At 39.7% G+C, this 19,237-nt stretch overlaps 3 protein-coding genes across 3 annotated transcripts in view; all 3 read right to left on the reverse strand.

Moving 5' to 3' along the window:
* ncapd3 (non-SMC condensin II complex, subunit D3) overlaps window positions 1-3,596 on the reverse strand; it is a 40,911-nt gene extending 37,315 nt beyond the window's left edge. Inside the window, exons 1-2 of the mRNA XM_088086649.1 lie at window positions 3,321-3,596; window positions 459-631 (exon numbers count right to left, since the gene is read on the reverse strand). Of these exons, the coding sequence (XP_087942775.1) occupies window positions 459-631; window positions 3,321-3,462 (315 nt within the window). The 5' untranslated portion in view covers window positions 3,463-3,596. The remainder of the gene's footprint in view (window positions 1-458; window positions 632-3,320) is intronic.
* Window positions 3,597-5,626: 2,030 nt separating this feature from the next.
* On the reverse strand, window positions 5,627-9,957 carry LOC121954848 (calcium homeostasis modulator protein 2-like). Its single transcript, XM_042502570.2, has 3 exons — window positions 9,732-9,957; window positions 8,346-8,961; window positions 5,627-7,136 (listed from the first exon to the last, which is right to left on the reverse strand). Exons 2-3 carry the CDS (start codon window positions 8,892-8,894, stop codon window positions 6,723-6,725), a joined length of 963 nt encoding a protein of 320 aa, XP_042358504.2. The 5' UTR covers window positions 8,895-8,961; window positions 9,732-9,957; the 3' UTR covers window positions 5,627-6,722.
* A 1,906-nt stretch (window positions 9,958-11,863) lies between these two features.
* On the reverse strand, window positions 11,864-19,080 carry calhm3 (calcium homeostasis modulator 3). Its single transcript, XM_042501661.2, has 4 exons — window positions 18,404-19,080; window positions 16,474-16,601; window positions 16,228-16,355; window positions 11,864-12,313 (listed from the first exon to the last, which is right to left on the reverse strand). Exons 1-4 carry the CDS (start codon window positions 18,688-18,690, stop codon window positions 11,864-11,866), a joined length of 993 nt encoding a protein of 330 aa, XP_042357595.1. The 5' UTR covers window positions 18,691-19,080.
* Window positions 19,081-19,237: the final 157 nt, after the last annotated feature.

The raw sequence follows: 19,237 nt of genomic DNA on the forward strand, positions 1-19,237 counted from the left end.
TCTGTAATCATTTAAATAAAACACCAATGCAGGTGATCGGCTAAATGACAAATATATAAAATAAAGAATCACTGGATGCTACAGTGGGACGAGATTCCAGATGATTTTAGTTCTTTATCAGAATCTAAGAAACTGTGATGCATCCTCTGCTATGGACATCAAGAAAAAATGGAAGAGGGAACTGAACATTGAAATTACAACAGAAAAATGGCTTAATATGTGAAAATAACAACACACCACTACAAATTCAAAGACATGGAGGAAGTTTTGGTTGAAAAATTATGTATACATATATATAATGAAACAAAGGACAGGGTGTAAAGGAGGAAATCAAATGAAAGTGTGCAACATAAAACATAAATGGTGTCAATGAACTGAGTGAAAACTGCCCGTATGTCCTTCTTAATAATCCTTCTATCAGTGTTCCCTGCAGAGCGTCTGTGCTGTGTCAGTCTTACCTGTGAAACTCCATCTCTGCCTGCAGACTCCTGCTGGTCAGCAGCATGGGCCAGTAAACACTGGTACAGGCTTTTGAAGGCCTTGTCTCCACTGACTGCGAGTTCTTCTTCTATGGTGTCATCCAGTGGTTTCCCCTCTGTGAACTCTAAGTCCCACGCAGCGTCCACCCAGACTGGAAATCACAACAGTTATCAGATTACATAAAGTGATACACTACTGCAACACACTGTATCCTGGAACTTGGGAACCTGGTTTCAGTGGGACATTACAATATGGTTAATAGGATAGAGCAACAACTAAATGTAATGTTTTTTAATCACTTACTAAAATTATGACTGTTTTTTTTTTTTCCAATTGTGCAATGGTGTTTGTACCGGAGTTGCTCTCAGCAATCTGTTGATGACATCTGTCATACTGCCATATACTGTATATAGCTTTTGTTCATTCAACAACCAAAAACCATAACGATATTTAATTTGATTTTCTACCATACATGACAATGAAAACCGTCAACTCCTTTCATCTGTGTAGCTAAAAAAACAGCTACATTTTGACATTTTACTTTGAAAATTTACTGAAACTGAAACAAGGAATCAATTGTCAGTAGTTGCCAATTAATTTTGTGAAGACTGGCTAAGTTATTAAACAACTGGTTGTTTCAGCTTGACATAAAGAAATCCATAAATCCTCTGACCCTCAACTGACATTATTTAAAATGGCCCCTTCCAGGAGGATATGGACTGTGGATTGCAATCAGTTTTATACAGGTAAGGTAATAATAATAATAATACAGGTAATAATTGTTTGTTATATATGAGAGAGGAGGGGTGATGCAAAAACAGGGAGGCATGTCAAATAACTTTTCAAGCACTGGGGAGACTTATGTTTCAGCTTAGGGGAGAAACATACAACTTTAAATGCTTGTATCTTGCATTTGTTTTACTGACAATTTTTAAATAAAACAAATTTTCTTCAAGAATCGCTCAAATTACACCATCTATCACAAACAGAAACTGAAACAATGATTCATCAATTTTCGAATTTCTGACTGCTCTTCAACACATAATGTCAGTCGAACGCTTCCCTCAGAAACAAAAAAGACAAAACATAACCACATCTCCCCTTGAGAGAAAAACAAAGTTTTGTTTGCAGGATTTTATCTTCAACTTTTCACTTTCAAACACCACAGCGTTCATGTTTTAAATCTAACACTAATTTATGGTGGAAGGAGGGTCATGGACACACCCCTGCCACCCTTCTCCGCAGATAAGTAAAAAAACAGTCCCTAAGGAAAAATATAGGCTTATAACACTTACTTTTTTTGATATTTTGGGTTTATTTAACCAATCTGCATATTTAACCCTTCGTAACCTGAGCAAATTCGCTTGATTTGTTTTTCAAAAACATAGGAAGAAGACAATAAGCAACAAAAGAAATGAACAAGAAAATTAACTTAAAATTCTAAGAAAAAGCAGGGGGGAAAGGAACATAAAAGTTTAAAAAATAAAAATCAAGACCTGGAAAAAGTGCTTTAAAAAATATAATTCTGAACACATCAGTTATGATCAGTATAATTAATCAATTAATTGTTATCTATTGTTATCAATTAATTGTTTTCTCTTGCTTTTGTCTTATTCCCTCGAGATGTTTACCTTCAAACGTTTAACTTTCTTTTATAAAAAATGATTCTGGTCTACTAATTTCTTGCAATTTGTGGAAGTTCTTGACAAGTTGCTCACTGCCTTTTTGGCCAGTTATTTCAGAGGTTTAAATACTTGTGAAAGGCGTCTAAAAGCCCCACAAGAAAAGTGATGTCGCCCTAGGTTTCAAAGGGTTAACCCTTTAACACCTGGATTATCATCAACTTTCTTTTACTAAGTGTGCTTTCACAAGCACGCATTTGGCAACTTGGAAAGAAATATCCCGCAAATTGAAAAAAAATGGTATAAGTTAATAATAAAATTGTCTGACGGTTAGCTAGGGAAGATTATATATATGATCAAAAAACTGGGGAAAAATCATTTTTATTTATAAATCTTATCATCATATATTAGTTTTTCTACAAAATAAAACATTTTTATTATATATTTATTTCTTCTTTATGTTTGTTTTTTACATTTATTTTTGTAGCTTATTTTCAAGTAATTTTTAACTTTTTGTACATTTCTTGCTAATTTTGTGGCGCTTCTTTGTCAAGTCGCTCATTGCCCTCTTCCTCTCATGCCTTTGAAAGAAATCAAAGCTATTTGCTTAGTTTTCATAGGATGAATTGCTGCTGTGTAAAATACTGAGTGCTTATCGTTCATATCCGTGCAGCTGATCCTGTTCCTAACCACACTGACATGTAACGTTATGTGGAGAGTCGCCATGCTCATTTTTTTCTTATATATTTGTCAATTTGACGTTCTCTCGTGTAAAAGTCTGGTAACTTTAAAACAGGCGTAACAACGAGCCTCCACTCTTCAACTCTACAAAATAGTTAATGCCAAACTATCGCATAGCTCAGTCACTGAAGACGGGCTTACAGGCAAGCCCGCAATGAGTGTCCGAAATACAGTGAGTCTACGTTGGACACTTCTTTGCCGAAATTACCGCTGGCTCAGAACGACTCGAGTACAAGACCAGAAGTTTCGTTTTACAGTCGTTTTGCCTCCAAAGCAACCGGCACAGGCTAATTTGTAAGATTTGTAAATGGGACCCGCAGCGTCGTTCTCCATGTTTGCAGGACAAGACACATAACCCGGGAAACAGCTACCGCTAACAGCCAGCTACTACAGACAGCCTGGGCGTCGGATATTTATCTGAATTTATTTAATCCCCGTCAACACATTCAGTTCAAAAAGTCTTTTAGAAAAGTTTACCTTGTGGAATTTCATTTAATCTCATAAACTGCAGCGCAGATATTAAGTCCATCTTGTTTTGAATCATCCCGCCCGAAAGTTCAATCGGTGTTTTGATGCTTTTACGCATGCGCAAGTAGGTTACGTCAACAACGCGGTGCATCCACGATTACCCTCCCTCTTTTTGGTTCCTGTGTCATGCATGTCATGTCTTTCACAAGTTATTTAACCTCTGAACCCTGGACAAATCGTTTTTGTTTGTTTGTTTGTTTTCGAAAACATATAATAATAATAATAATAATAACAATAATAATAATAATAATAATAATAATAATAATAATAATAATAATAATAATAATAATAATAATAATAATAATAACTATTAGCAATTCCTTTCCATTTTTTGTTTGGGGGGTTTTCTATTATATTTTTTCTAACTTGCCTTTTTTTTTTCTTTTTTTTTCTAATTTTCAGGTCATTTTCTTCTACTATTTTTAGGATGTTATTGCTCATTGCCAAATGAAACCAAGCCAATTTGCTCAGGTTTTAAAGGGTTACTAACAAAACACACTCAGTACTGCAGGAGGAAGCACTGAGCAGGTTGCACAAATATTAAATATAATATTTTAAAAGGTCGGACACTGGAAACTGAGATTAGATAATGCATGAGGTAAATTAACTCTTACAGAGGGCAAACCGTGAAGGTGGACGTACCTCTGACACCACCCTCATGTCAAACAAAGCCATGTTCTTAATCCATTTTTCATCCTTCCAGTATTTTTTGTATTACGATTGTCGAAGCATCAAAGTATGGCTATAGACTTGTGGTGTCATTGTGGAAGAAGCGTCAATAATGTTTGTCTCACATATCCAAATTAATGCCTAATTACTTCATGAAATACTTATATGACACAAAAGCGTCGCTCATGATTTGTATTACCATCATAGTAGCGGAATTAGCCTTTATATAGGGATATGTAAATTCAATGTCTAAATACCCTTCATAGATTTGTGTTGATCTAAAGAAGGTGTGCCTGCATGTGTGTGATTTTTTTTGCAGTGGTAGAAGGCCTCAGTACGCTGCTTCTCCCATGTCTGACATGTTTACAATATGTCCAAAGTATTCACCTCCATACTTCCCTTACCTCTGATGATTTCTCAGGACTTGTTGCATGGATATGTTGCAGTGCTTTAAAATGACACAATAATCCAGATGACTCAGTGTTGCTGCTCCTTTGAAGAGACTCCCATTGACAAAACTGTTTTAAGCAGCATTTTAGCCAGAAACACATTTTATGACACCTGTAACTGATACACTATTTTCAAAGCTTCACATGAACTCCACATCACTGAAGTTAAAATATATCTCATTATACATAGTGTCACATTATATGTCTGAGTGTATTACTGAATGCAAAAGCAAATCACCGACTGAATTTGAGATGAAGGCGACAATGAGCCTGTTTACACCTGGTATTGACATGCGTTTTGGGTGATTAGATCACAAGTGTACAGCGCTAAATACAGGTGTACACGAGCCCTAAGACACACTGTGATCTAATGGCCGAGGTGGTCTCGGACACATATTCATCACATATATATGACAACAGCAGTGCATGTAGATGCAGCAGCCAGTAGCTCCTCAAATCCTTGCTACTTTTTAACTTTTTTTATTTTTCTATTTTTTGACTCCATGGCCCCTTCAGCACGACTTTACTATGATAGATAAGAACTTATCAGCATCGGAAAAAAGTTGTGTGGGGTTTGGACTGCGAGAGGATCCCCACCAACAGCGTACACAGAGCACCCAGTCAGACCAGAGGGGAGAAACAAAACAGAAAGCGTCAGACAAAGAGAGGGAGGTGACCCAGCATCAGGGCAAGGCTGACCCGACCTGGACCGAGAGCTGTTCCTCTACTAAGCCTTTATCTGGCTAATGTCCAGTCATAGGAGAGTGGAGTGGATAAGATGTGATTTAGGCTAACTCAGCAAAGGGAAATCTGGAAGGATAGATAGATAGATAGATAGATAGATAGATAGATAGATAGATAGATAGATAGATAGATAGATAGATAGATAGATAGATAGATAGATAGATAGATAGATAGATAGAAGAAAGTCATAACATGTTATCCTTATGCCGCACTTCACATGGCTCCCATCCCATGTCACCACATACCGCAAGCTTTGAGGCCTTTTATGCACACCCAGAGAACAGGTCAAAAGATTTGTAGACATAAAAATTATACACATCTATAGGTATTATCACCATATCCTTACAGTACGTAACTTAACCTTATTAAGAGAAGTTTCCAGTGATCGACCTGCAGAGTTTGATAGGACTTTTATTCCCTCTTCAAAGGACATACATTTAAAATAAGTCCTAAGTATTTATAACAAAATGAGGAAGAAGACAAAGACAAAATGAAATAAACTTTGTCTTTGACTCTCCCTTCTTCCTAAAATGCATAACCCATCTTTGTCTATCTTAAATCTCCATGTACAAAATATTCAATAAACTCTGAAGATCATGTTCAGTCCCTGTAAGGACAGTATCATCTGCGTATAGAAAAGTTCCAGTCGTAAAGTAACTTAATCTGATGCTAATAGTTGTGTGGTTAGGCGGCTGAGGTGGCTTTGAGATAACGGCCTTAGTTCCCCATCGGAAATGGCTGCCTGATGATAAGGTACAATGAAAAAAGAGAATTGTTAATCAACTTAAAGTTATTGCTTTAATCTCGAACACATGAATGAATTACATTTTCTCAACTCAATTTCCAAGCAGTTGTGTTAATCGAACTTGATAACTTGATTTGAGAAAATTAATTAATTTATGTGCTACCGATTTAAGTAATTATTTTAAGTTGGTTAACAGTCCTCTTTTTTTCCAGTATAAAGTGGTTAAAATATTCTAAATATAACATACACTCAAACTGATGTTGGGATTTTTTGAGGTGTTACTCACCTGATTGTGTTTTTTTTTTTTTTTTGCTATGTTTTTGAAAGGAATCAAACCACTTATCCCAGGTTTCAAAGGGTTAAAGTGGCCTCCCTTATTGGTGGCTATTATAGATAAAGAATATGGCCTATATACAGTCAATACAAGTTCTATTCTTCTATGTAAAGTTTTGTGCTTCCAAAAGCCAATTTGTTTCCAAATAGCAATACAATCGTTCATTAGGATTACTTGAATAGATTCATTACACAAAACTCAGAGAACTGATCCCTCTGCAATTAAAAGGAATTGCAGATCATTATTTTGGGACTTGAGGGATTGAAATGGAGTCCAAACATGTCTATAGGCAAAGTGACAGAACTAGTGTGCGTGATTGTCAGATTGTCTGTTTCAAAAAGTTTCTGAAATTGTCAAAGGAAGTTGTGAAAGAGCAGTCAGTCATTGGACCACCTTCCAGAAGAACATTGTCAGCTGAACGTGTCCATCTCCTTCTCCATGGCCTCCACGTTATTCTCCAGGCTGTACGTGGCCCACTTGTGGAGCCTGCTGTACAGCGGCAGCCCGTTCTTCTCCCTGTAGAGGTAGACTCCGGTCACTCTGTTCCAGTTGGTGCTGCAGATTGGACTGGCACTCTGGTGCTCTGTCAGCTGCTCCTTCTCCTCCTTCTCCAGAGCCACAAAGCCAAAGAAGTTCTTGACATTCTCTGCAGCCAGGAGGCGGGAATGGACAGATGCCGTGCGTTGGAAGAGGGTCTTTTCATTGGAGCGGTACTCGGACCAGTAGTCCTCCTGCCGGTAACCGAGTGGAGAGGAGCAGCGCTTCACACACAGCATCAGGAACACCGTCACAGCCATCCCTGCCACCAGTAGCCAGCCTATCAGCTGAAAGGAACAACAACTGTGAAGTCAACATCTTGTAGGGGTTCTGGGGCACTGGATCATGATGTATTGATTCATCACATTATTTAACACCTGGATGGGCCCAGAGTGTTTAAATTGGAGCCTAGTTGTTGCTCTCAGTCAATACTGGATTGGTGTTAAAAACTGATCAAAAACTGTTCCCATTTATCCATCCAATATCATTCCACTGTGAAAGGTGGCTTTTGGTGTCAGTATCTTACGCCAGAGAACAGGCTGTTGTTGCTTTTCAAAAAATAGTTTCAGCACATACCCAGCTAGCAATTTTTTAAACATGGTGGTACACTATAATAAAGAATGGTACACTATAATGTTTCAGTAATGTTTTCAGCCGCAAGTCTTCTTTTAGTTCCCAGAACGTTCTTCTTAAAGTTAGGGTAACATTCTCTATAAACATCAAAAACTGTTAAATATGTTTTTTGTTAACATATCACATTGCATTACATTTATATGGAAAAAAGGTCTGTAATCTCAGACCTCAAAAAAATATTCTGAATGTTGTTCTTTCTTTGTTCTTATTTAACATAGTGGGAATGCTTTATAAAAGAACATTCTATGATCTGTGACCTCTTAACATCACCACAACATCCTCAGAATATTGCAGTTATAACATTACATCTTATTCAGCATTTAAGCTTTCAGGGACATTATTTGGAATGATGAACATCCCAAAAAGGTTCTTCTAACATTAGATTAAAACTTTCCTTTAAAACATTATTGCAACATGTAAGTAACGCTAGTCATTATTGTGGGAATGTTCCCTGCTAGTTGAGTAGTGCCTGCTCCAATCACAATTTGTTGGTTTGACATTAACATTTGTGTTCACATATAGGTTAATCAGTGAGTTTTAGAAGCATGGTTGGTGTATTTTGGAAATTTTGCACAGAGGTAGGCTCGGTTTCCACCTGCCTCAGTCTTTATGCTAAGCTAGGCTAACTACGCCCTAAATCTAGCTCCGTTCTTACAGAGGTACAGGAATGGTACCATTAACTATTCTGTTTAGGGTTCTGATGACAAATATGAATGAATGCAATGGCTGCTCTTAATATTTGATTGATATTTAACATTTCTTGCTTGCACAGAGCTATAATAATTCACTAAACCAATTTCTATCCAACACACAAGGAATATAACTACAGCCCTGCTAAAACCAAACACAAAGTACTCCACTACCTGAGACTCATATTTAAGGCGTCGCTCAATTTCGGGCCAGAAGCCTTTCAGCTCTGTCGAAACACTTTCTGGACATGGGAATTTGGCCATTGCTGACTCCTGATCAGAGGGGAAGTCCTCCAGAGTTTCGGGGTCAAGAAATTCACTGAGGGCACATGTGTATGCTTTGCCCTGCAGCAAAGAGATGACTGCCCACGTTAGCGGAGCCACCACGGCTCGACCAATGATGGTTCCCAGCAGCGCAAAGGCTGCGGCTCCAGACAGCTTCCTGCAGTTTCTGAGCCGACACTCAGACACCAGGTCCCAAGTGCTCTTGTTCATCATTATTCCTATGAGGAAAAATGCCAGCGCTGGAGCACCAATGGCAGCCAGACCGTAGCGGTAGTTCCTCCCAGAGGAGCACGGACATTCAAAGGCAAAAACGCTGTATGCAGTCTGCCCGGCCACAGTGCCCAGAGCGATCAGACCGTTGAAGATCATCACATCTTTGCTCTTGAAGAAGAGGGACATGAACTTAAAGTTCTCTGTGACGAGTGCGTAAGCAGCCATGTTGGGGTGTCTGGTCGTTACTGAGAATAACACTGAAGAGCTGTGTTTGGTTTGAACAAATGTCAAGCTGCAGAAAGAGAGAGCGAGAGAAAGGAAATAAATGAGAAACTAGAAGTAGAACTAGAAACATTTAACTCCTGGATCATCATCACTTTTCTTGTGCTTTTGCAAACTATTAAACACTTTAAAACTTGAGCAAATTGGTTTGGTTTCTTTGGGTGAAAAAAAAAAAGGTTAAAAAGGCAACCTGACAAATTGTGCTGAAAATGTACTTTTTGTAAAAGGGAGAGGATTATTAGAAAGCTATAAAAAAAATTTTTTTAAATGTCCAGAAAGTATGTATTTTTAATTCTTATATTTCTATATTTAAAATTTTGTTACATAAGTATTGTTTAAATTTTCACCACCTTTAAAGGTCATTTTGTTTGTTTTACTTTACTTTTCTTGCTTTCGTTTTTAGGTAATTTTTTTGTAACTTTTTACTAATTTCTTGTTAATTTTTGGTCCATGTCTTATAAAGTTTCTCATTGCCTTTTCCCCGTTTTTTTTTTTAAACAAACCACTTTGCTCGGGTTTCAAATGGTTAAAAGCATGTTCTGTTTCAAACAAGCATGATGCTTTAATTATTACTGTAGTCCGAAGTGTGAATGGCTGTTGTGTTATGAATTCATTAAGTTTAGTTGCAGAAAATAATAGTTACGCTTTAGCAATACTTATAACATCTATATAAAAAGGAAGTGAAACAGTTCAAACATACTCAGGCTGATGTCTTTTAAAAATAAACTGTGCCTCTGATCAAAAACAGAGCCACAATGGAAAGCAGTCATGCAAACTTACGCTGTGGCAGCGTCCTGAGGCTGCACATGTGACTCAGCCTTTGGAATCCATTTTCAACATCCAGTGTAAAGACTTCTCAGAAAAAAACTGTGAAAAATCCAGAACGTAAAATTAACTTTATACACGTAAGACTGAAAGGTTTCTGAAGTCGCTCTTTTTGCGTGCAACTTTGAGTCTGTGTGAGCAGTGTGGGCACCGCGATGACTCACAGTCAGGAACTGCCCTCCAAGTTCCTCCCCAGTGGAAAAAAAGGTGGTCTGTAAGTGAAAACATGTGTTGCTGATCTCAGAGCAATATGGAAGTAAAAACGGGACAAATCAGGAAGTGAATATGATCCCACAAGAGGAACATAAATCACAGCTGCAGACACATGATGGCCACAAAGCTGACCTGAGTTTAAGGGCAGTGACTGATCCAGATCAGGTTACATTCAGGATTTCAAACAAAGTCTTGGAAATTACAACAGCTGCAGATATAAAGAGATGTGTAAAATGAACAAAGGAAAAAACAACTACAAAAAAGAAACGGGGAGACGCTTGAGGGACCACGATGTATGTGATGTGATGGTCTGTGATGTGATGAAGGTGTAACTGTCTCAGAGACAGTTTTATCGACGTGTTTATTTGATATGTTTCCGTTACAAATTCATAATGATTTCAGTTCAAAAAATTGTTAAAAGATCATTAAAAGGGTAATATATAAGGTGTTAAAAAAGTTTGATAAAAATGTATCTAAAAGATGTTTAAAAGTAAAAAAAGAGTATAGCCTTTAATGTCTTAACTTAATGCAGAGTTAACGGCATTGTGGGAAATGTGATGTTGTGTGGTGAGGTCATAGGTAAGTAGCATTGTGGGTAAGAGCACCATGTCTGCAGAAGAGAAACGCACAACTCCGGAGTAACAATATTTTACACGTGATCCTAGAGGGTTACATGGTAATTGTTCTTTGTTTTGTTTTGTGTTTAAGTGCATTACATGGACACTGGTGGTGCATTTTTTTTAGCACATTTCTGTTGTGCTATTTGGACTAATTAACAATGTACACTAGATTGAGATTTCGTTGAAAATGTATGTTTTTCAAAATTGTATGTCTTTTATTTGTTGTTATAGTTTTCACTATGTTTGACGGGGTTTGAAAGATCTGAGGAAACAAAGAGGAGAGAAAACAAATCTTCATCACACAAAGTTGTGCGGCACTTCTTCTGCCACTAGATGGCAATACCTGTGACCAATCACACCTGAAGCACTTTTTGCACTTACTAAGGGTTTTTTTCCTTAAGTCTAAATTCTTGCTTGTGTTGTATGTCGCTTTGGATAAAAGCGTCTGCTAAATGAAATTGTAGAATTGTAGAATTGTAGAAAACATCTGTAGGAAGCGTGGCTATTAATTCTTTGGACCGGTGTAGCTACAAAAGTTTTAAATACTTGTGAGAGGCATCTGAATGCAGCACAATAAAAGTGATGTCAATCCAGGTTTCAAAGAGTAAAGCACACTACATAAAATAATGTAGGCAACATTTGTGCTAAAAAGCTACATATTGTTGCTCCATGTTGCATGCATGGCTGTTTTGTGCTAAAAAGCTATATGTCATTGCAGTGCTGTTGTTTTGTGCTGTTGCTCTGCTCTTTCTTGTTGCTCTGCATGGCTTGTGTTCTGTCTTTAGAGTTTCTGTTTGTTGGAGCTGTTGTTGTCTTTGTGGTGTCCTGCTGCTGTTGCTATGTGAATTTGATCATTTTACAGGTTTCAAAACATCTTGCTAAAGGTCTACAGCTGAAAATGTATCTTTGTATGAATCTGTGAAGTTATTTGGTTCCAAGTGTCCATTTGCATGTTTCCATCAATCTGTGTGGGTGAGCTCCATGCCAACAACCTGTATGCAAAAAGCAGCCAGACCAAACCCTCACACAGTCAAATGACCCTCGCAGCACGGTTTGAATCTAAGAGCAAGCTGTCCACAACACAAAAGCATCAAGTTGAAGACCTCAATCGCTATATAAACAAACCGAATTGTTTTTTAGATTAAATCAAGGCAAGATCATCCACATCTCTGAACAGAGACAGGAGTGTCCATGTCCACTCAAATACAAGCACCTGAGTTGACTGTATCCTGTGATGGAGCCTGTCCAGCTGTCCTAGACATCAGAGTATAAAGTCTTCCCGTCTCTGTCCTCCCAGGTGACACACGTCCTGGGTCTGTAGGCTATCCTGGTGACGTCCAGTTCAGGTTTATTGTAGTACCACTTGTTGAGCAGCTGGTCCACCTGATCCTGATTTGACACCCCATGAAGTCTCTCCTCTTCTTCATCCTCCCACTCCTCTCTGTAGTTGGTGATGACAAGCGGGTGGGGAAGACGGAGTATGGCGTCCTCCCTCATGTCCTCAAAGAACTGCACCACGCATTTCCGGGCGAAGTCGCGTGCATGCAAGACGCAGGTTTCATCAAAGAGCTTCTGCTCCACGTCAAGGTAGTTGCTCCAGTAGCGCGTCTGCAGGAAGGTGGCGTGGTCGTCGAAACAGGGCTTGATGAGGCGTCCCATTGCTCCCAGTACAATCAGGAAGAGAAGGATGGACCAGCCGACTGCCTGGACAAGGTGATGAGAAGTAGGGACACAAAGAGAACAAAAACAATCACTAGGCGGATTTCCATTACAGATTTGTATAACACTTTAGCGATATTTCTGAAATGTCGATAAAACACAATAAAACACTCAGTGGAAACACAATGACTGTGTTTCCACTGAGTGATGTTCTATGACTTCTCCTCTGGTGATAACATTCCAAGAAGCACGGTGATGGATGTTCAAAACATTAGCAGCTTTATTTCTATTGCAGCCACTGCAAGGCCACGTAGGCGTGTTATAGAGACATAATGTAAAGGCAAGCCCCTTATATATGGGAGCGGCCACGTATGAGGGATTTCTGTGAGGTGATTATCCACGATTTCACAGAAGAACTGTGGATTCAAAACTTCCAGATAATCTGCTCAACTTTAGAAGAGTTATGTGATGCATAATAGCTCTTTTAGCTCCTGCTGCATCATGAGGGAGCCAGTTCCTACTGACAAGAAATAGCCATAGCAGTATGTGACCTAAAAAAGCCAAAAAAGTGCTTTCATTGCAGTTTTGTAAAACATGGCCTTTTCAAATTGCCTGAAATACCCCCTCATGTTTCCATTGGGCATATTTTATATTTGTAACTTCAGTTTGCGCAATCTAAGGGTTAATGGAGTGTAATGAGCCCACAAAGAGCGGGTGATGTAGACTGATATATAGGATGATGCATGTGATATATTGGTATTTAAAATTAGATAAATGTTTGATTGTTGTTGTAGTGTATCCTTTCTATGATTGTTTTTAAGGGGTTTAAAGGTGCCATAATTCTTTATATCACTGTCTTAACTGTAATATTTGGTGGAAGAAACGTGAAAAAAATTCTGCAGCTGAAGGAAAACCCAAATACAGAATAATTTTTGTAGAGATTTTTATATTTTTTCAGTCTATCAAAAAATTATGAAAGCCTTCAAAACTTAGTTTTACTCCTGCAAAACCTGTTTTATTAGATGTCAAGTTTCAAACTGTTTCAAGCTTTTGTTCTCTTTCAAAATACTGAAATAAGTTTTACAAAATTAGCTTGGACCTTCACTTGTATTTTTTTATTTACTTTTCTAGTCATTTTGACCACTCAAAGCACTTTCACACTATAAGTTATGTTCACCCATTCACACACACATTCACACACTAGTGGCCAGGGCACAAGGTCAGAATCAGAATCTAGTTTTATTGCCAAGTATATTTACATATGAAAGGAATGTGACTTGGTGTTTTGGTGCTAAACAAGTAACATAAAGGAAGAATAAAACAGTGAATTTAAATAGAATAGAACATAAGATAAAAAAATATAGAAGCAATTCAAATATATGAAATGACAAAATTGAATATAAAGGACACAAAAAAGTATGTACAAAAGGTGCAATGGAGGGATTGTACACTTTTTCAGAGTATAGTTACAATGCAAATACCTTAAGTTTAAATAATTAAGTTGACCTACAGTGTGCATGTAAAGAAATCTAATCCAGTGTGAGTTAATGTTACGCATAAAAACTGATTTAGCATAACATTAACGTAATGTTTTCAGACTCTGGGGCTCGATTAGAGCCTGTGTCATATGGGCGGTGGGGGAGGGCCGGAGTATTGTTCATGATGGTGACAGCAGAGGGGAAGAAACTGTTCTTGAGTCTGGAGGTTTTGGTCCTGATGGACTGCACGCCCTCAGGGCCCTGGAGGTGTACAGGTCATGGAGAGATGGCAGGTGGCAGCCAATCACCCTCTCTGCAGCGCAGATGATATGCTGCGGCCTGTTCTTGTCCTTCGCCGTGGCTGCAGTGTACCACACTGTAATGGAGGAGGTGGGGATGGACTCAGTGATGGCGGTGTAGAAGTGCACCACCATTGTCTTTGGAAGGTAGAATTTCTCCAGCTGCCGCAGGAAGTACATCCTATGCTGGGCTTTCTTGATGAGGGAGCTGATGTTCAGCTTCCACTTGAGGTCCTGGGTGATGATGGTCCCCAGGAGGCGGAAAAACTCCACAGTTGAAACTGGGGAGTCACAGAGGGTGATGGGGGCGGGGGTTGCAGCAATCATTCTGAAATCCACAACCATCTCCACTGTCTTCAGAGCATTGAACTCTAAGTTGTTCTTGCCGCACCAGGTAACAAGATGGTGAACCTCCCACCTGTAGGCGGAGTCATCCCCACCAGAGATAAGTCCAATGAGAACTTGAGGAGCTTGACGGACTGATGACTTGAGGTGCAGCTGTTTGTGTACAGGGAGAAGAGGAGAGGAGAAATAACACAGCCTTGAGGGGAGCCGGTGCTGATGGTTCTGCTGTCAGAAACATGCTTCCCCAGCCTCACCTGCTGCTTCCTGTCAGACAGGAAGTCTGTGATCCACCTGCAGGTGGAGTCAGGCATCCTCAGCTTGGAGAGCTTGTCCTTTAGCAGAAGTCGGAATTATTGTATTAAAAGTAGAGCTGAAATCCATTAACAGGACCCTGGAGTGGGTTCCTGCTGAGTCCAGAAGCTTGAGGATGAAGTGGAGGGCCAGGCTGACAGCATCATCAACAGACCTGTTGGCTCTGTAGGCGAACTGTAGGGGGTCCACGAGAGGGTCCCTGATGTGTTTCAGGTGTGACAGTACCAGGCGCTCAAAGGACTTCATCACCACAGAGGTCAAGGCGACGGGGCTGTAGTCATTGGGTCCTGTGGTCCTTGTTTTTTTAGGGACAGGGATAATGTTGGAGGCCTTGAAGCAGGATGGCATGTGACATGTCTCTACTAAGGTGTTAGAAATGTCTGTAAACAATGGAGACAGCTGATCGACGCGGTGCTTCAGGGTGGGGGGGAGACAGCAGAGTCCGGTCCAGCTGCTTTGTGGGGGTTCTGTCTTCTAAAAATTATATTAAAATCTCTCTCCAGGATGGACAGGAGTGTTGCTGAGGTGAGAGGGGAGGGGGTAGCTGAGGTGGATGGTTGTGCTGAGTCCTGGGCCCCAGCTGTGATTGGGGCGGTGGGGGTGGTGACTTGTGGAGTGGAGTCATCATGGGGGATGGCTCCAGGACTGTCCCAATGTCTTTCAAAGCGACAGTAAAACTCGATAAGGTCGTTGGCAAGGCATATATCATCCACAGAGTGGGGAGTTTTGGGCTTATCGCTGGTGGGCTGTCTGAGGCCCTTCCAGACTGAGCTAGCGTCTCTGTCTGTGAACTGTTTTTGCAGTTTCTCAGAGTAGCGATGCTTGGCTTCACTCACCGCCCTGCTGAAGGTGTATTTAGCTTTTTTGTAGCCCTCCTTTGTTGCCCCACTCTTGAATGCCTCCTCCTTAGTCTGCCTTAGCTGTCTGAGTTTGGCTGTGAAACCAGGGCTTGTCATTGTTTTAACTCACCGTAGTGCGTGATGTTACACACAAGTCATAGCAAAAGCTGATGTATGATGTCACAGCCTCTGTATACTCAATAGCAGGTGCCACCTGCTACTCTGTTTTTGACTGTTCATACACAACACATGGAGCAATTTGGGGTTCAGTATCTTGCCGAAGGATACTTTGACATGTAGACTGGAGGACCCGGGGAATGGAACCCGATCTATCTCCTGAGCCACAGCCTCAGAAGGTGTGTGTGTGTTCTTGTACTTTCTACATATTGAGGACCATAACACATTTTTAACTTTTAGAATGAGGACATTTTTGAAAAGTGAGGACATTTTGGCTGGTCCTCACTTCTTCAAAGGCCTGTTTGAGGTTCAAGACATGGTTTTAAGATATAAGTCGGAATTCATTTTAGGTTAAGGTTAGCATAAGGGTTGGGGTTAGCTTTTAGTTGTGAAGTTTAAGTTTTGGGTATGGTCTTAGGGAATGCAATGCATCAGTGATGGTCCTCAGAAACACAGAAGAACAAGTGAGTGTGTTTGTGTGTATGCATGTGTAGGTTATAAAAGCTTACTTGTGAGTAGCAGCGAACGTAACGTGAGACTGCTTTGCGGAAAGAGCTGTTCTTGAAGATAACGTCCTCCTTGCATGGCACTTTGGCCATAATTTTGATCACATCCAGACCTGTGTTGTTGGGTAAACCTGAGGAAACGTAACACATGATGCATCATACAGACCAAAAACACTAACAGTGTAGATTGTAGTAAGATTACTCTTTGAATGTGTATTTCTCTCTGTAAAATACTGTGAGTGCTGATACCTGAGAAAAGTGCAGGATCTACACTAACACTGAAGGCACAGATGAAGATCTTTCCATCCAGCAGAGTGACCAGGATCCACACCATTGGGGCCAGCAGGGCCCTCTGGATCATGGCTGAGAACAGGTACCTGCAGGAGGACAAAGGAACAGTTTTAATCTTTAAAGTTTTCTACAAGTTGGCCCTTAAACCCCACTTTTAGTCTGTCACAGTCCACGGCTAAAGTATGAGGGAACCACTTTCTTCTTGTGTAGCACCATATGTAGGTTAAGTAGTCAATTTGAAAAAATAGATACTGGGCCATCAGTAGTGCACAGTGAGTAATGTATTTGAAGAATTACCTCTCTTGGCAAGTTTCCATAAAAGATTTGTGCAAAACTCAACATATGAGGGATTTCAGGATAGCAATATTTACCAGCGAGGTGTAAGTATAAGTATACTGACATCAGTCCACCTGTATTGTCTCTTGGACATCCTCTCATAACTTTCACAGCTGGTGGTTCCTTGGATAGCACTCAGGAAATCTCTTAGCATCATTGTCGATGAGCAGTCACCCTTAATATGGACATTTGAAGGTTGTAAGTTCAATAGCTTTTGTATCTATATGTATATTGACATCAAACCACCTGTATTGTCTCTTGGACATCCTCTCACAACTTTCACAGCTGTTAGTGCCGTATATGCCCTCAGGAAATCCCTTAGCATCATGGTCAATGAGCAGTCACCCTTAAACGTGCATTTCCTGTGGGCTATCCAAGAAACCAACAGGTGTGAAAGTTGTGAGAGGATGTCCAAGACACAATACAGGTGGTTTGATGTTAGTATACTTATAGACAAGAAAAAAGCTATCGAACATACAACATTGAAAATGAGCATAAACAAGGGAACAGGTAATTGATAACCATGATTTACTGGGGGGGTTATTTTTATTTATTTATTTACTTATTTTTTGAAAGCTTATGGGTGTGAAATGTATAAGGGCTTTCATTCTGTGTAATGGCAGTGTTTTGAGATTTTCAAGTTGATAAACAAAAAAGTTATTGAGGACCAAAATGGGTCGTATGGCACTTTTGGGATTGTCCCCAACCAGCACACTGGACAGACATTCAGGTTCTTTGGGCACTCACTGCATTGCCATCTGTGGTGATTTTTGCATCATTAAAACTGTGAAATGTCTGCCTGAATGACCTCTCCAACATATTCCAAAGGTGAGAGAAATCAAGGCTTTGATACGGAGGAATTGAATATAACAGCCGTAAAAATCGGCGAATATCAAGTAGGCTATTAAACTATCTTCACCTTGGTATATTTGCCTCGGCTTCTGGACGCCGCTCTCTCTCATGTCTGCTTGGAGCTCTTGATAAATACTGGCATTTCGTTGCTTCTTTGAATCTAATATCGTCATAATTGCCTTGTCTCTTTTATGACTTAAGATCTCGGTCTCTTCCTCCTTCCACATACTGAGTCTTGTTTTTTTAGAATGTCATGTTGTCAAAACATGTTTCCATTGCAGTTTTGCGAAATATGTTTTTTTTCAAATGCCTGAAATACCACATCAGAGGAGTGTAAAAACTTTGTGAGAAATGAGCTTCTTTAAAATGGATGTCTTCATTAGGTGTATTTTATATTCTCAATTTCAGTTTGCGCATTTTTTTGCAATCTGAGGATTAATGGAAAGCCACCAATTGTTTCAAGTTTGAAGTTCAAGTTTAATTTTTTTATCCTCATTTGTGCAATTACAGAGAAACAGTTGGTAATGACAATCTTAGATCTGTCTCCCTTCAATAATGCTCATTTAATATTCATATGGAGAAAATCCCATAAGTAAACAAAGAAGTGAATCCAAAACAGTGCAGAAGCTAAAATATAGAGATAAAATATGCCCATGTTTCTGTGACACTGTTTCAGTTAAATTAAAGAAATCTGACTCACTTCACCACAGCAGGATTTTTGGATCTGTTCCCAATGGGTCTCATGTACTCGTCCATCATGACGCCTGTGTGCCGGTTGACCAAGACCCCCAGGAAGAACAATATGATGGGTGGGACGATCATCACTCCCAGAGAGTACATTTTGTTGTACTGAGGAAGGCACGGGCAGTTAAAGTCGAAGCTGGTGTAGAGCTTGACGCTGACCAGGGCCAGGATGATGCAGATCCCATTGGAGATGGACTCAGAGTTGGATTGAAAGTACTGCAAGACTAACTTGAGACGCTCCATAGCTCAGAAAGACTGTAGGTGAAGTTCAGGGTGGAAGGACAAATGGCAAGGGCATCTAACTGCTGCTGTTTTTTAAAAAAATAACTAGTTATGAAAACAGAAATAGTTCCATTAGTAATGTACAGTGTCACAAAAATGTTTTAGACACTGAAAATACACTTTTCATAGAAAAATCTGCACATGAATTCACCTTACCTTACCTATAAACCAATCCTTTGAGGGGGAGAAAACATCTTAAATCCACAATTTAGCATTAACAATAAACAACCTAAACTTCTGTGGGAAGATGTCAGTCATGGAGCGAGTCCTGCAGAGATCCAGAGTGAATGAGAATGCATAAACACACCTGAGCAGGTGACAGAGCCGAGAGGCCACACCCTGCCTCACATCACACACTCACTGAGAAAAGAAACCGCAGGGAGCAGCAACTCCTGGCTGAGCTGTATTGTAGTCAGGACTTCAAAGCACATATGACTGTACAATAGATCAAGCATGTTAAAGGATAACATACTGTCAGTATCCAAATGACTAGAGCAAAGCATTAACA

The sequence above is a fragment of the Plectropomus leopardus genome, chromosome 13 (assembly GCF_026936395.1).
Source record: "Plectropomus leopardus strain MGB_pleo_1.0 chromosome 13, ASM2693639v1, whole genome shotgun sequence".
In the NCBI taxonomy this organism is placed as follows: Eukaryota; Metazoa; Chordata; class Actinopteri; order Perciformes; family Serranidae; genus Plectropomus; species Plectropomus leopardus.

Bases quoted from the DNA above. Each gene is read 5' to 3' on its own strand.
- LOC121954848 (XM_042502570.2), bottom strand. From the start codon at position 8,894: ATGGCTGCTTACGCACTCGTCACAGAGAACTTTAAGTTCATGTCCCTC. The intron at 7,137-8,345 runs GTAGTGGAGTAC...TGTTCCTTTCAG, and splicing joins GCCTTAAATATGAGTCTCAG to CTGATAGGCTGGCTACTGGT.
- calhm3 (XM_042501661.2), bottom strand. From the start codon at position 18,690: ATGGAGCGTCTCAAGTTAGTCTTGCAGTACTTTCAATCCAACTCTGAG. The intron at 16,602-18,403 runs GTGAGTCAGATT...GTCCTCCTGCAG, and splicing joins AAAAATCCTGCTGTGGTGAA to GTACCTGTTCTCAGCCATGA. The intron at 12,314-16,227 runs GTAAGCTTTTAT...CACCTTGTCCAG, and splicing joins ACGTTCGCTGCTACTCACAA to GCAGTCGGCTGGTCCATCCT.